Below are 12590 nucleotides of genomic sequence, written 5' to 3' on the forward strand. Positions count from 1 at the left end.
CCTGAGCTTCTGCTTACCCATCACTTCTGCTTCTTCATCCCTCATGTTACCAGGATGCTTGTGGGCTTAACTTGACCTCCTAGCTGCTCTTGCTACACATAATCCTCTTAGCTTCATCTTCCACTGCCAAATGCCCCGTTCTCTCGGAATTCCTTGGTTTATAATGTTGAGAGAGGGAATCTGATTGGTCCAGATTATCGTGTTGTGTTAGGTGGCTTATGGATTGCTGGCTAGTGCCATTCTTGACACCAGTCACTTTGGCTGAGGAGGAGGAAGAGGGGGTCAACTAGTAAAACCATGGCGGCCTGATGACCATGCTTTCCACAAGGGTCTGTGTGCAGAACCGGCATGGTACGTAACTGCCATTTCCAGCACGACGCAAGTCTTCATTCCAAGGCTCTCAGAAGGCCTTCGAGTAAAATAACTCATCTCCAAATGCCAAGTCCTCATGGTTAAGTGAGAATATTGGCTGTTCCGAATTTCTTGCCTAATACAAAGTTAACTTGTAAGCTCCTTTAGGGTAGGAAGATTTGTTTGTTTTGTGCACTGCTATTTTTCAAGCACCTAGAACAGTGCCTGACACAGAGCAGGCTCTGAATAAATATTTGAATAAATGAGTAAATGATACTGCCGTATCCAGCAGCTCCTAATGTTGTGGATCAGACGTGGGAAAATCCAATTTTCATGCTGCTTTGGTTCTGGCTTCCAGACGATATTAATGCCATCCTAACCAGAACACAGCTGTGCGTATAACTCTCTAAACAGCCCACTTACTATTTGCTTAAAAGCAAATACAAATATTTTAGGGTCATCTGCTGGTTTTAATTCCTGCTAATAACTGAAACTTAACTGTGTGGCCTGGACAGGAGTCAGTTCCAAGAATCCTCAAGGAACAGAGATACTAAGAAGGCACAGCATTTAAATTAGTGGTTCGCAACCAGAGATGATTTTTTGTTCCCAGGGGACAATCAGCTATGGATGGTGATACTAATTTTAAATTGCGGTAAAATAAAGACAACATAAAATTTACCATTTTTAAGGGTACAGTTCAGTAAACACATTCACACTGTTGTGCAACCAATTTCCAGAATTTTAATCTTGAAAAACCGTCACACAACTCCCTGTTCTCTTCAACCCCCTGCCCCTGGCAACCACCTACAAATTTGGCTTCTCTATGTACCTCATATAAGTGGAATTATACAGCATTTGTCTTCTTGAGACTGGCTTGTTTCATTTAGCATAATGTCCTCAAGGTTCATCCATGTTGCAGCACGTGTCAAAATTTCCTTCCTTTTGAAGACTGAATAATATTCCATTGTATACATAGAACACGTTTTCTTTATCCGTTCATACACCAATTTGTGTTGCTTCCACCTTTTTAGCTATTGTGAATAACGTCGCTATGAACATGGGAGTACAAACATCTTTTTGAGGCCTTGCTTTCAATTATTTGGGTAAATACCAGTAGAATTGCTGGATCACATGGTAATTCTATTTAATTTTTTTGAGTAAATGCCATACTGTGTTCCACGAGGCGGTACCATATTACATTGCCATCAGAAGTACACAGGGTTCCCATTTCTTCACATCCTCGCCCACACGTGTTATTTTGTGTTTTGTTTTTTGATAGTAGCCATCCTAATGGGTGTGATGCATGGATCACATTTTTGGTTGTCACAACTCGGGGGAAGGGCGCTACTTGCATCTGGTGGGAAGAAGTCAGAGACGCTACTAAACATCCTGCAAAGCACAGGACAGTCTCTGCTGCAACAAATAAACTGGCACAAAAGTCAGTGATGCTGAGGTTGAAAAATTCTGATTTAACTAATTAGGTTCATCTCTATAGTAAATCTCATCTCCTGACATGTGCAGTCTCTCTCTTCTCTGTTGAGATGCTAAAAGGCAAAGATTTTTAAAAATCTGGAAAGCGAGGGAGGACTGAGAAGAATGGCAACATTTCTTTTATTCAAATTTTATTGGAAGTTTACAAATGTATTACAGACATCAGTAAAACATCATATCCATTTTACAGGGCACAGATCTCAAGCAAAGTGTTCACAACAGTCTCTGGCAGAGCCTACACCAAAGGCCTGTTGCAGACCTTCTTAACAAACAGCTCGACGTTCGACACACAGCACAGACTCTGGCCTGCCTCACCTTCTCAGGACCTCTGAGGTTTTGTTTAATTACTTAGAATTAAATCAGGAGATGGGCAAAGCAATCCTGTACAGGAAAGAATGTGTTTAGGAGAAGGAAAACTGCCAAAGTTCTAATTTGCTAAGGAAAACGGAGGACTCATTGGCCTTAGAGTGTTAAGTCAGGGTCCATGATAGAACCAAAATGCTTTCTGGGAAAACACAGAAATCAACCAGAAAGGCTTGAGAACAGACCTTGTTGGTGAATAATTAGCTCTGAAAAATTTAGAAAAGCTTGGCCAGTGACCTATTGAACATCAACGGCCAAAAGCCCAGTAGGGTGAAGGGATGTCTCAGAAAACTCTCAGGATAGAACAAGATAATTTTTTTCTATCCTACGGATTTGTCATCTCTAAATCACAGAAGTCCTAACATTACATGACTTTCCCTGCCTTCTTTTTATTCCCCTTGAGGGAAGCTAGTTTTGTCAGCAGGAAGTAAGCTTATAAAATAGTTTAGCTCCCAACAGTGAGTCATGTTTTATGAGTCTTGTGTTGACCGGGCTACTATTAGGAGAAAATGGAAAAAGAATAAAATTCTTCCTTGATCCTAACCTTGGTGGCTGCTTCCAAGTGGTCAGACATACACGCTTTGGTGTCTGCTGAGGTCCCCGAGGAACCAACCACTGGAGGCAAAGCACAACTCTCCTCATTTCTACTTCTCTTGTGCTTAAAGAAATATACCTCAAAAGGTAGCAATCTGAAACTGTCTTCAAATCAGCAGAGGAGGCTTGTGAGTCCTGTACCTGGAATGCTGTCTGCAGAGCCCATTTCAAAGCCACAAAGGTGCTAAACAGTTGCTTGCTAATAGCAACTCTTCTGGCATGAAATATTCAGATAGCTGGCTCCACCTTCAGCTTCCCTTTGTCATAGACAGACTCTCCTTCTTAGGTGTTAACATCTGGTTTCCGTTAGACAGAAATACACAAAGAGCACTTCTCTTTGGAATTTAAATATTTGTATTATTTCTTGTTAAAAGGTGGGATTAAATGAATACTAAGATGGACTCTTATCTGACCTCTGCAAAAGGATGAACAGAGGCTGCCAAGAACACACGAAGGGAAAAGGAGGTCAAAGAGATTTGTCTTCATTTAGCTTAAAGAAGTCAGATCCTGTTAACATCCACGATCTGGGGAGATAGGAATTGGAGTCTCAATTATTTATGAATGATGCTTTCTAAATGGCTGGTGTACTATTTTTGGCCAATGGCTAAAGAGCCCAGAGTGGGAAGACAAATAAAAATCAGTTTACAAATACGATTTGTTATCAGACAGATAAGATCAGTTCTGATCAACTGGCTCGGGCTGGTTGGAGCGTTGCAAGATTTCTGAGGCTGTATCCACGTTCTCTGGAAAGTTTACAGTGACACATCGGTTATATCTGCCCGGGTTGCAGGATGGCAGAACATGTGCTACATATATGTCATCACTGGTCCCCACCTAAACTGGCTAGTGGTACCCAAGAAGCAGAAAGCTGTTGCAGGAGGAGAAGGAAATATAATCTTGTTGCAGTGCAGGAGCATCCTACAGAATGGGAAAAAGAGGATGAGAAAGAGCTGCCTCCAGGTCCCATATTAGAAATACAAAATTGTTTGGTCACTGAGCTGGCCGGGGGTAGAAAGGAAGGACTAGAGAACAGAAGGTGAATGTGGAAAGGTGTCCAACCACCAACACTAGGGATTCTCCCCCTTTGAACACATGCAAAACCAAGAAGCCCAGTTCTGGTTTCCCTCACCTGATTCACCTTCACACTTGGTAGAGATCCCAGAACTATATGACAGAAGGAAGGGTACCTGAATGTCATGCTCAGTGCTATCAGCCTGCTAAGAAACCTGTTCACAGTATCAAGAGTGGTATGCATTGGCAGGGCCGGTCAGGAAACTGTCAATGACCTCTCCTTCTTGGGAAAGAGCCAGGTCTTTGCCACTGAATTGAGGAGCAGTAGGACAGGAACTGAACTCTAAAGCTGTGGTGTTAACCAAAAGACAAGAAGACCAATATGAGGGGAGGTAGAAAAACGAAAAAATCCCCAAGGCAGTAGAGCAGAGAGGAAACTGGGAAAAGATGACTTCTACAAACACAGTCTACTGAATATGAAGTGATGATCTAAGAAGGGGTGAGTGTGGGCCCCACTCACAGGCGAAACGTGGCCAAGAAGAGCTCATGGTTATGGTGGAGAAATCAGGGTAAGTTCTTGCCTCAGAAAAGAATGCACTGAATTTGGGGGAATGGGATTCTGGGATGTTACGTGTAAGTGATCACCAACAAGTGGAACTCCCATCCTCATTGTGAGGACTCAGCCGTCCTCCAGGGGCATTCTGTAAGGCAGCTGGCTGCGTGTGGCGTGGGGAGAGGACATCTGCAGTGGTGGAACAGATGGAAGGGTAGACGGTTGGACCCTGAGGCTGGTACCTCATTAAATCTCAAGCTCTGACCAGCTTGGCTGCTGGATGCTCCCTGGGCGACCAGATCTGAAACTGCTCAGTCCTCCAATCCCTCGGGGTACTAGTTACTATGGGTCAGTTTCTAGGCCACCTTCTTTCTGCTGATGGTGGTTAAAGCCTCATCTGGGAAATGCGAGAGGTACTCTGAAAAGGACAGAGTCGGAAAGCAGCGTTTACTAAGAGAATTACTTTCATTGGATTCCAGGCCACAGAGGACCTACATTATTTTCAGCTTTTTGCTAGGTTAAGTGATCTACGCTTTTCTTTTTCCAAAATGCCTTTTTATTCTCAATCAAGGAACTCAGAACTCCAAATTGGACTAGCCCAATTTCTACCAGAAACCTGCCACTTTAGTAGTGTGGTGTTGCACATTATTTCTTAAAATCAGTTTGCCAAGCAGTTTACAGACTTACTATACAAACGTAATAGAGTTAATTCTCTGGAGGCTTGGATAATTAATGAAGCACTTAGATATGAAGATAGCATGCGGAAAACAGCCACAACCAACATTTGCATTGCTTTTTAAAAAATCAGTGACAATGACAAATGTCATATTAATACCTGAAAAGCAAATTATTTTAATACATCCTGAATGGAGTGCCATTTCCACATCCTTTACAGCCATCCTTTCCCCAGACCCATTTGGCATGGTGTCTGAAAAGCCACTTTTCACATTCTCTCCATAAAAAAATACTAGAAAATATTAACTACTATACTGAAAAGAGACCACGCTCACCTCACCATGGCAGAGGCCACTGAGATACACTGTGTACTACACCGACAGGATATCTCACTAAAGGTGGGTCCTGCGATGGATTATTTCAACTGCCATGATCCATTAAGGGGAGGAGGAGAATGGAAGAAAAAGCAAGCGCTTCATTTTTAACTGAAGCAAGGTAGGAAGTTTTATTTTACTATAAACAATACAACCGTTAAATGTCTTCTTGAAGCAAACTCACTTTGAGCGAGCCCATTTTCTGTCTGACCACGTCTCCCAAAGTTCAAGATGGAAATCCTCCTTTCAACAACATTTGTTTTTTAAGACCCTTATACTGAAATCTCCTGAGCAGCTCAACCTTTCTGGGTCACTGAGATACTCTGGTTGTGGAGTGTGTTAAACCCAATTCTTTCCACAAGCACTAGACTGGGGCTATTCAAGGTGGCTGTCACCTCTCCTCCAGCTCATTTCCAGAAGTTCTTCTTCACCCTGACCTTCCTTCATATTCTCTCCTCCATGCATAACATATAATCTAGCACACTCCCAGAGCCCCACCAGATCCTTCCTGCGCCTAAGTTCATTTGCACTGAGGACAAGCGGTTGTCAGGCTAAGGCAGCTGTTCTGTCTGCCTTGGTAAAGGAAAGCAGATAATACAATCCAGGAAACATGAGCACCAGAAAGAATGCCACATTCAAAACAACGTCATGCCGACATCACACAACAGCACCACTCACAGTCACTTGTATTTTCCCCAAGGGAGAGATCAATAGTAAGCAACTTTGGGGTTCCCAGCAGGGATGGTGTTTCTCACAGAACTTTACTGACACTGATTGGTTTTGCTAATCGGAAAAAGCTATGTTTGTTGTTTTAAAAAATTACTATCACTTTATAGAGAATAGATTCTATTGAGGGTGGGAATGGATGTAAGGATGGCTCCGTAAGAAAGAATAGAGCACAAAACGCTTTGGGTATAACAGTTAATTGTTTTTGTTTGTTTTCGTATTTTTTTTTTTTAGCCACAAAAAGCCTAATTGAATAAACTCCTTTGAAAAAGGTCTCACTGACATGTAACAAATTTGTATAGAAAAAAGAAAAAAAGCCAGGTGATCCTGGACCACCTCTGAATACTACTCAAAGACGATGCTGGATGTGCGTGCAAGTCTTCACTGAGTCCTACGATATAGAAATTCCTTTCATATTACAAAATACAAAAATATTTTATCAGAACTCTCATTTACATTGCATTTACAATGGACATGTAAATAACTTAGTCTTGGGTCCTGGCTAATAAACAAATTACTTACTGGAAAAAGGGCCCTAACAGTAAGAGAACCAGAGAGGACGTAAGCGAGCGGGAAACACTTTGCCATCTTGAGAGCGGCAACTCAACACACGGACGGGAGGGGCGCCCAACCCTGGCCTCCGAGTCTACAGCGTTTCCAAAGTGAAATGTGCAAATAATATTCAACATGCCAAGAACTGTGACTACCTATTGAGTCAATCTGTAACCTTGCCTTCATCAACTGAGACCACTTCCCTTTTTCTCCCCCAGTAACCACCCCAAAAAGCGCTTTAAAATTTAAAACAGTGCAAGTTTCTGAATTTACATTCTTAGCTCCCATCTTTCCCCATTCCCTAACCCCCATCAGATTAAGAAATGATACAGTTTTTGCTCTTTTGTCTTTTCCTGCTGTGCAACTGTCCCCTGCCACCTAACGTGGACGACTTCGGGAGGCCGTAAGAGCTGTACTTGTGCAGAAGCTCGTCGCTTGTGACGTATCGCAGGCGGGCTGGCTGGGGTATCGGTTCTCCTAGGAAATAGCCCTCGTTGTCAGATTCTGAGGAGGAGGAGCAGGTGGAACACCAATCATACTCGGTAAAGTAGGGTCCCCATCGCTCCCCAAAGGCATTCTGCAAAGCCAGATCCGACACAGTCCTCGGGCACTGGCCGTACAGGTCCCTCCGGGACCCCTGCCCCAGGCTCTCCTGGAAGCTCCGCTGGCGCATGAATTGGTCATAGTCCTCCCTGGCCCGTAGTGGGGGTCTTTCTTTCAACCGAGAGATGGCCTCGCGCTCGCTGGCCAGATGGAGGGCGTTGTCCGAGCGAGAGCGTCGGGACCGCCGGGACCGGTGAGGTCGGAAGCGGCGGGCGTCCTCGCGGGAAGTACTTCTTCTCCGGGTGCGCTCGCTCATGGGCTGGATCCTCACGCCCTCCTGCCCTGGCAGCTTGCTGCCTGCCATCCCCCCGTCAAAATCAAAGCTCTGATGCATCCTTCCGCGGGACTGCAGGTCTCTGTAGCCAATGGGGTTGCCGAGCTGGTGCAGGTTGCCCTCCATCTCCTGGTACTGCTGGGCCGAGAGCAGGCTGCGAACTGACTCTGCGCTGCGGAACTGCATGGACGAGTTAAGTGTGCCCATGTTACTCAGCTTCTCGGAGACATTCATTCCAGAGTCTTTGCTGAGGTCAGGCATGGAAAACCGGGAGAGGTGCTCCTGGCGCTTGGCGCCACCGTCGGCTGAGAGGCCTGTGTGGGGGGTGGGGGGGTGGGGGAGGGGAGGCGGAGAGAAGAGGACCGTGGAGGTTAATACACATGTGCAGCAATGGGGGTCACTCTTGCCGTCCATCAGCTATTCAGGGGTCACTGCCCATGGTTATATGTTGGGACGCTGCACAAAGGCTCTCTCAGAGAGGGTGTAGGAGGGCTCTCTGCACTGCACAGTGGGGCAGTGTCCACCTAGAGGGGACACTTGGTTAAAATGCATCCACAGAGATGCATTTTATGAGTTATTAATTCCTAGAACGGCTCATCAAAGTTACTAAGAGCCCACTGTGTATCTTGTGTATGTTTCCTCTGTTTAGAATTCCGATTTAAAGAGAGTTTCAATTGCCTCTTCGATTCTAATGATGTAGTATAAGCTACGTAGAATAGATATTTTGGATGAGGAAACTTTAAGCTCTAACAGGCGAGGCCAGGCCACGCCCAAACACTTCCTGGCAACACTGAGTCTAGAATCTCATCCCATGATACTGGACCAGTTCACTTTCCTACTTTCCTGTTAGCTTCTGGCAGTTTCCTGGGCCCTGCTGTCCCTCAGCCCCTGTTCTCAAATGTCTTGAAAACTGAGTCCCTGGATGTAGAGACTGTTAAGTAATTGTTCCAGTGTTCTAAATGGGCCCCTAGCAGCCCGAAGGTGGGAGTGGGACTCTGCGGGTCTCCTCCTTCCCCCGGGGACGCATTGTTAAAACAAAGCAGTGACCCTAATGTTCACTAACAGCAGGTGCCCCTAGCAATGGACCTGCATTCATTCCCTAAGTGCTGTCACTGGGATCTCTGAGATGAAAACAGTTTTGAAGGTAGTGGGAGATCCTTGGCTTTGGTAGCTTCCATTTTGTCCATTTTAATGGAAAGCAGCACTCTAAAGAGAGGCTTAAGAATGGACCAGGTGGCAAAATCTCAGCTTTTTCCATTCATTATCTGTTGAAAGGATGAGCAATCTTGCTATTTCTGCTCACAGGCAACAGTCTTTGGATTGCAATGGCCCATGACGTCCCCTGTCACTGGTTACTTCTCCCTACCTACTGGGGCCAATGACTTCTGCTCCTCTGACAAAATGAATGTTATGAGCACTTTGAACAACTACTTAGCAGTATCTACTAAAGCGCCATATATACATACTCATGCATTATGAAAAAAGTTTCATTGAATATCTGTGTCCTTTTCTTCTGGACTTATGTATTCATTTCTGTTGGGTACATAACCAGAGTGGAGATTCTGACTTTTCATCACATCACTACTTCTGAGTATATACCCAACAGAAAATGTACAAAGGTATTAAAATAATGTACAAGGGTATTCAGAGAAGCTTTCTTTAGACTAGCACAGAACTAGAAACAATTCAAATGTCAATTAACAGGTAAATGGATAAATACGTTGCAGTACTTTCTGTCATTCCCCATTAAAAGGAACCAGGACTCTGGAGAAATGGCCGATTCTAGGATCGCAGAAGGGAAGGTAAGAGATGAGCCTGGAACATCTATCTTGTTATGCCAAAAAGTAAGGAAATGTTAAAAAATAAAAATTGATGGTGTTTGTCAGAAAAACACAGGGCCCAACTTCAAGGGGCTCCCACTAGCCATAGCTGAGCAATTTGAGCATTTAAAACAGTAATGATTTATAAACCACTGGGGGGAAAAAGGAATTCATGACTCCATACTGAAAACAGATAAAAACATCAATAAATAAATGGGGGGAAAGAGTGGGTCCTTGTATATAGTAGAGTGCTAAGCAGAGTGAGAGTATGGAGAAGGAATGCTGGATTTGGAAGAAGATCATTTTTTATCCATCGTAGGTAAAGACTCATGCCAGAGTCAAAGTATGCTAAATTTGGGGAGTAAACTTTGATGGGGGAGCGTAATACCTGCATGGTGTTAAATGTTTCCCCGCATATAGCTTATTAGCTGTAAGGGAAAACTCAGTAACTATACAGTGGAGATCACACTTCACGTCATTGACGAGGTGCCACTGGACATCACGCGCTTCCAGATGGGACCTTCTAAGAAGGACACAGTCCCACTGATGCAGTCTTTCAGTCCAGAGGACATATCCTGAATGTATTCAGGAGGAAAGATTAGACAAACCTTCAAGTGAGGAACGTTCTGTTAATAAGAGACTGTATTCTTTAAAAACAAAAATTCAGTATCATAAAAGACAATGAAAGGCTGAGGGAATGTTCTAGACTGAAAGATACTAAGGCAAATATATACAATACCTGATCCTGGACTGGAGCCTGTTCTGTAGTGAAAATAAATGCTATAAAGGATAATTGTTGATCAACAGACAAAAATTGGGTTATGGGCAATTGATAAATGTATTTTGCTAACTTGACTGTGGTTAATTGACAATTATCATCATGTTGGAGAAGATCCAATCCTTGGGAAATACACTCAGAAGTACACAGTGGTAAATGACCAAGGTGGATGCAACCTGCTCCCAGATGGTTCAGAAATAAATTGTGTGTGTGAGAAAGAAAAATGATAAAACACACGGAGGCAAAATGTAACAATAGCTGAATCTGGGTAAAGGGTGTATTGTGAGTATTATTTGTTCTAGTTTTGCAACTTTTCACTAAGTTTGAAATTGTTTCCAAATTAAAAGCTTCTAAAAAATTGTAGTGTATTTATATGATGCGATGGTTTTTAATTCCAGGGACAATTAAGGGCAGGAGGTGCTACTAACACCTACCTAGTGATGCTAAATACCTCACAGTCCCCGCAAGAAGGAACACTCCCCAGAAGAAGGAATTATCCAGCTCAGAATGTCAGTAATGCCACAGCTGGGAAACTGATATACTGGAATGAATAACTACATCCAACAACATAGATGAATCTCATAGAAAATGCTGAGAGACAGAAGACAGTACACGCTGCATGATTCCATTTGTATGAAGTTCAGGAACAGGCTAAGGCTGTCTGTGGAGACAGAGGTCAGAATAGTGGGAGGGGGTAGAAGGGAAGACCCCTAGGGCACTGGGAATGTTCTTGATCTATATCTCGGTGATGATTATAAAAGGATGCACATACGTAAAAGTATCTTGAGGTGTAGTTTCCATATTTACTTGCTTTATCCCACATAAGTTATACCTCAATAAAATGGTGTAAAAATAAAACAAGGTTCTCATCAGAGAGCCACGTGTAAGTGTAGGATATGCCTATGAGGAAACTATTCTGACCAACACCATACTTTCCAGTCGCATATTTATTTTTCATTTCATTACTGGGATAACTGTCAGGGCAAGAGGAGTCCAGTCCTCTAACTCCTGCTTTCCCTGCTGCTTATCTCTGACGTACACATCACAAAAGCTGATTTACAACAGCCTAATAGCTTCCAGAAGTTCCCCAATCTGAAGGTGGAGAGGAGAGGTAGCAACCTGAGATGATGAATGAGTAGTGTGAGCAGATGAACGCTAGAAAGGAGGGAGGAAAACTCTTCAAAAATCACATGTAGAAACAAAAGCTACACAGGCGGCGCAGTGATCTGTGCCCAGCTTTCTACTCACACCCTGGGGTGGAGTTAGGGGCAGCAAATGCTGCGAATTCTCAGACATGCTGTTTTCCTGAACCTGCCTTTCAGAAGGCCCAAAGTCAAGTATTTCTGAGAAGCTCCTGTGTGTGAAGAGACTCCCATTTCACTGAGGGGGTTAATGGTGAAGCTTCAGTTCCGGTGGGAGGTGACCCTGCCCTCTCCTAGTGCTTCTGCATCCTGGGTAATCTCAGGACACCTTTGACCCTGTCGCCCTCCTGCTGCTCAAGCAGCGTCTACCATGGGCTTTACCTCCACCTAAGCTCTTCCCCTGGCAGACATGGGGCTGGGACTGCTCACTCTAGAGAGGAGAAATGTCAACGTTCTCATGTCAGATTTTTCTTCAGGGTCTTCGTTCACACAAGGCATGAACAAAATGGCCAGTGTTGCCCACAGACTAGCAATAATTGTGTACTTGCCTTTACATGGGGTCACTCTGTGCTTAATTTCATTATTAGCAGGACGCAGAGTCCTTATGCAGACCTCACGGCCCTTTGGTTATCCAAAATCACTGACTCAGTGCTGCTCCTGGCTTTCCCTGCTTCAGCCTCACTTACGGGCTTCCTCCTCCTCCAACGTACGTACCAGCAAGCTCATTCCAGCCCCCTCTGGAAAACCCTGCCCTTTGCAGAGCTGACTTCTCTTGAAGGCCCTCACGTAACTGTCACCTCTTCCGCAGTGCCTGCCCAGATCACTCTAAAGACAGGTTGTTCCCCCACCAACCAGTCACTCTGTAGCACTGGACCCTTTTTAAAGCCCCCCACCCTGACTTTCTTCAATTTATGTGTAAATTTGTAGCTCAATGGATATCCCCCGGGAGCAGGGATCTTGTTTTCCTGTTCACTACACTTGCCAGGAACCATCACTTTCCCTGGCACCCCATTGATGCTGGTAAATATCTGTGATATTGAAGCACATGAAACCTCACACTGCCTGCCCACCGCCAGGAAAAAGCCACCACCCGCTGACCCAGAGTGGGCCAGACTGAGAGAACAACTGATTGTAATTCGGATGGGTGGGATGCCAGCCGCGGTCACACCTGTCAATCTCGTTCGTTGTCTTTGCCGGTTCAGTAATCAGCCCACTCAGTATCTGGGGCTTTTCCAATTTTAAAGTTGAAGAACACATGGTTTATTATTAGCTCCCTGATCTGC

The 12590-nt window shown here is 44.3% G+C and overlaps 1 protein-coding gene across 7 annotated transcripts in view; it reads right to left on the reverse strand.

Annotated features, from left to right (window-relative positions):
* Nucleotides 1-1961: 1961 nt before the first annotated feature.
* PRICKLE2 (prickle planar cell polarity protein 2) overlaps nucleotides 1962-12590 on the reverse strand; it is a 332204-nt gene continuing 321575 nt past the window's right edge. For all 7 annotated transcript variants that reach the window (XM_033132503.1, XM_033132504.1, XM_033132508.1 and 4 more), the window contains one exon: nucleotides 1962-7881. In XM_033132503.1, the coding sequence (XP_032988394.1) occupies nucleotides 7007-7881 (875 nt within the window). In that variant the 3' untranslated portion in view covers nucleotides 1962-7006. The remainder of the gene's footprint in view (nucleotides 7882-12590) is intronic.

Source organism: Rhinolophus ferrumequinum, chromosome 17, assembly GCF_004115265.2.
Source record: "Rhinolophus ferrumequinum isolate MPI-CBG mRhiFer1 chromosome 17, mRhiFer1_v1.p, whole genome shotgun sequence".
Taxonomy (NCBI): domain Eukaryota; kingdom Metazoa; phylum Chordata; class Mammalia; order Chiroptera; family Rhinolophidae; genus Rhinolophus; species Rhinolophus ferrumequinum.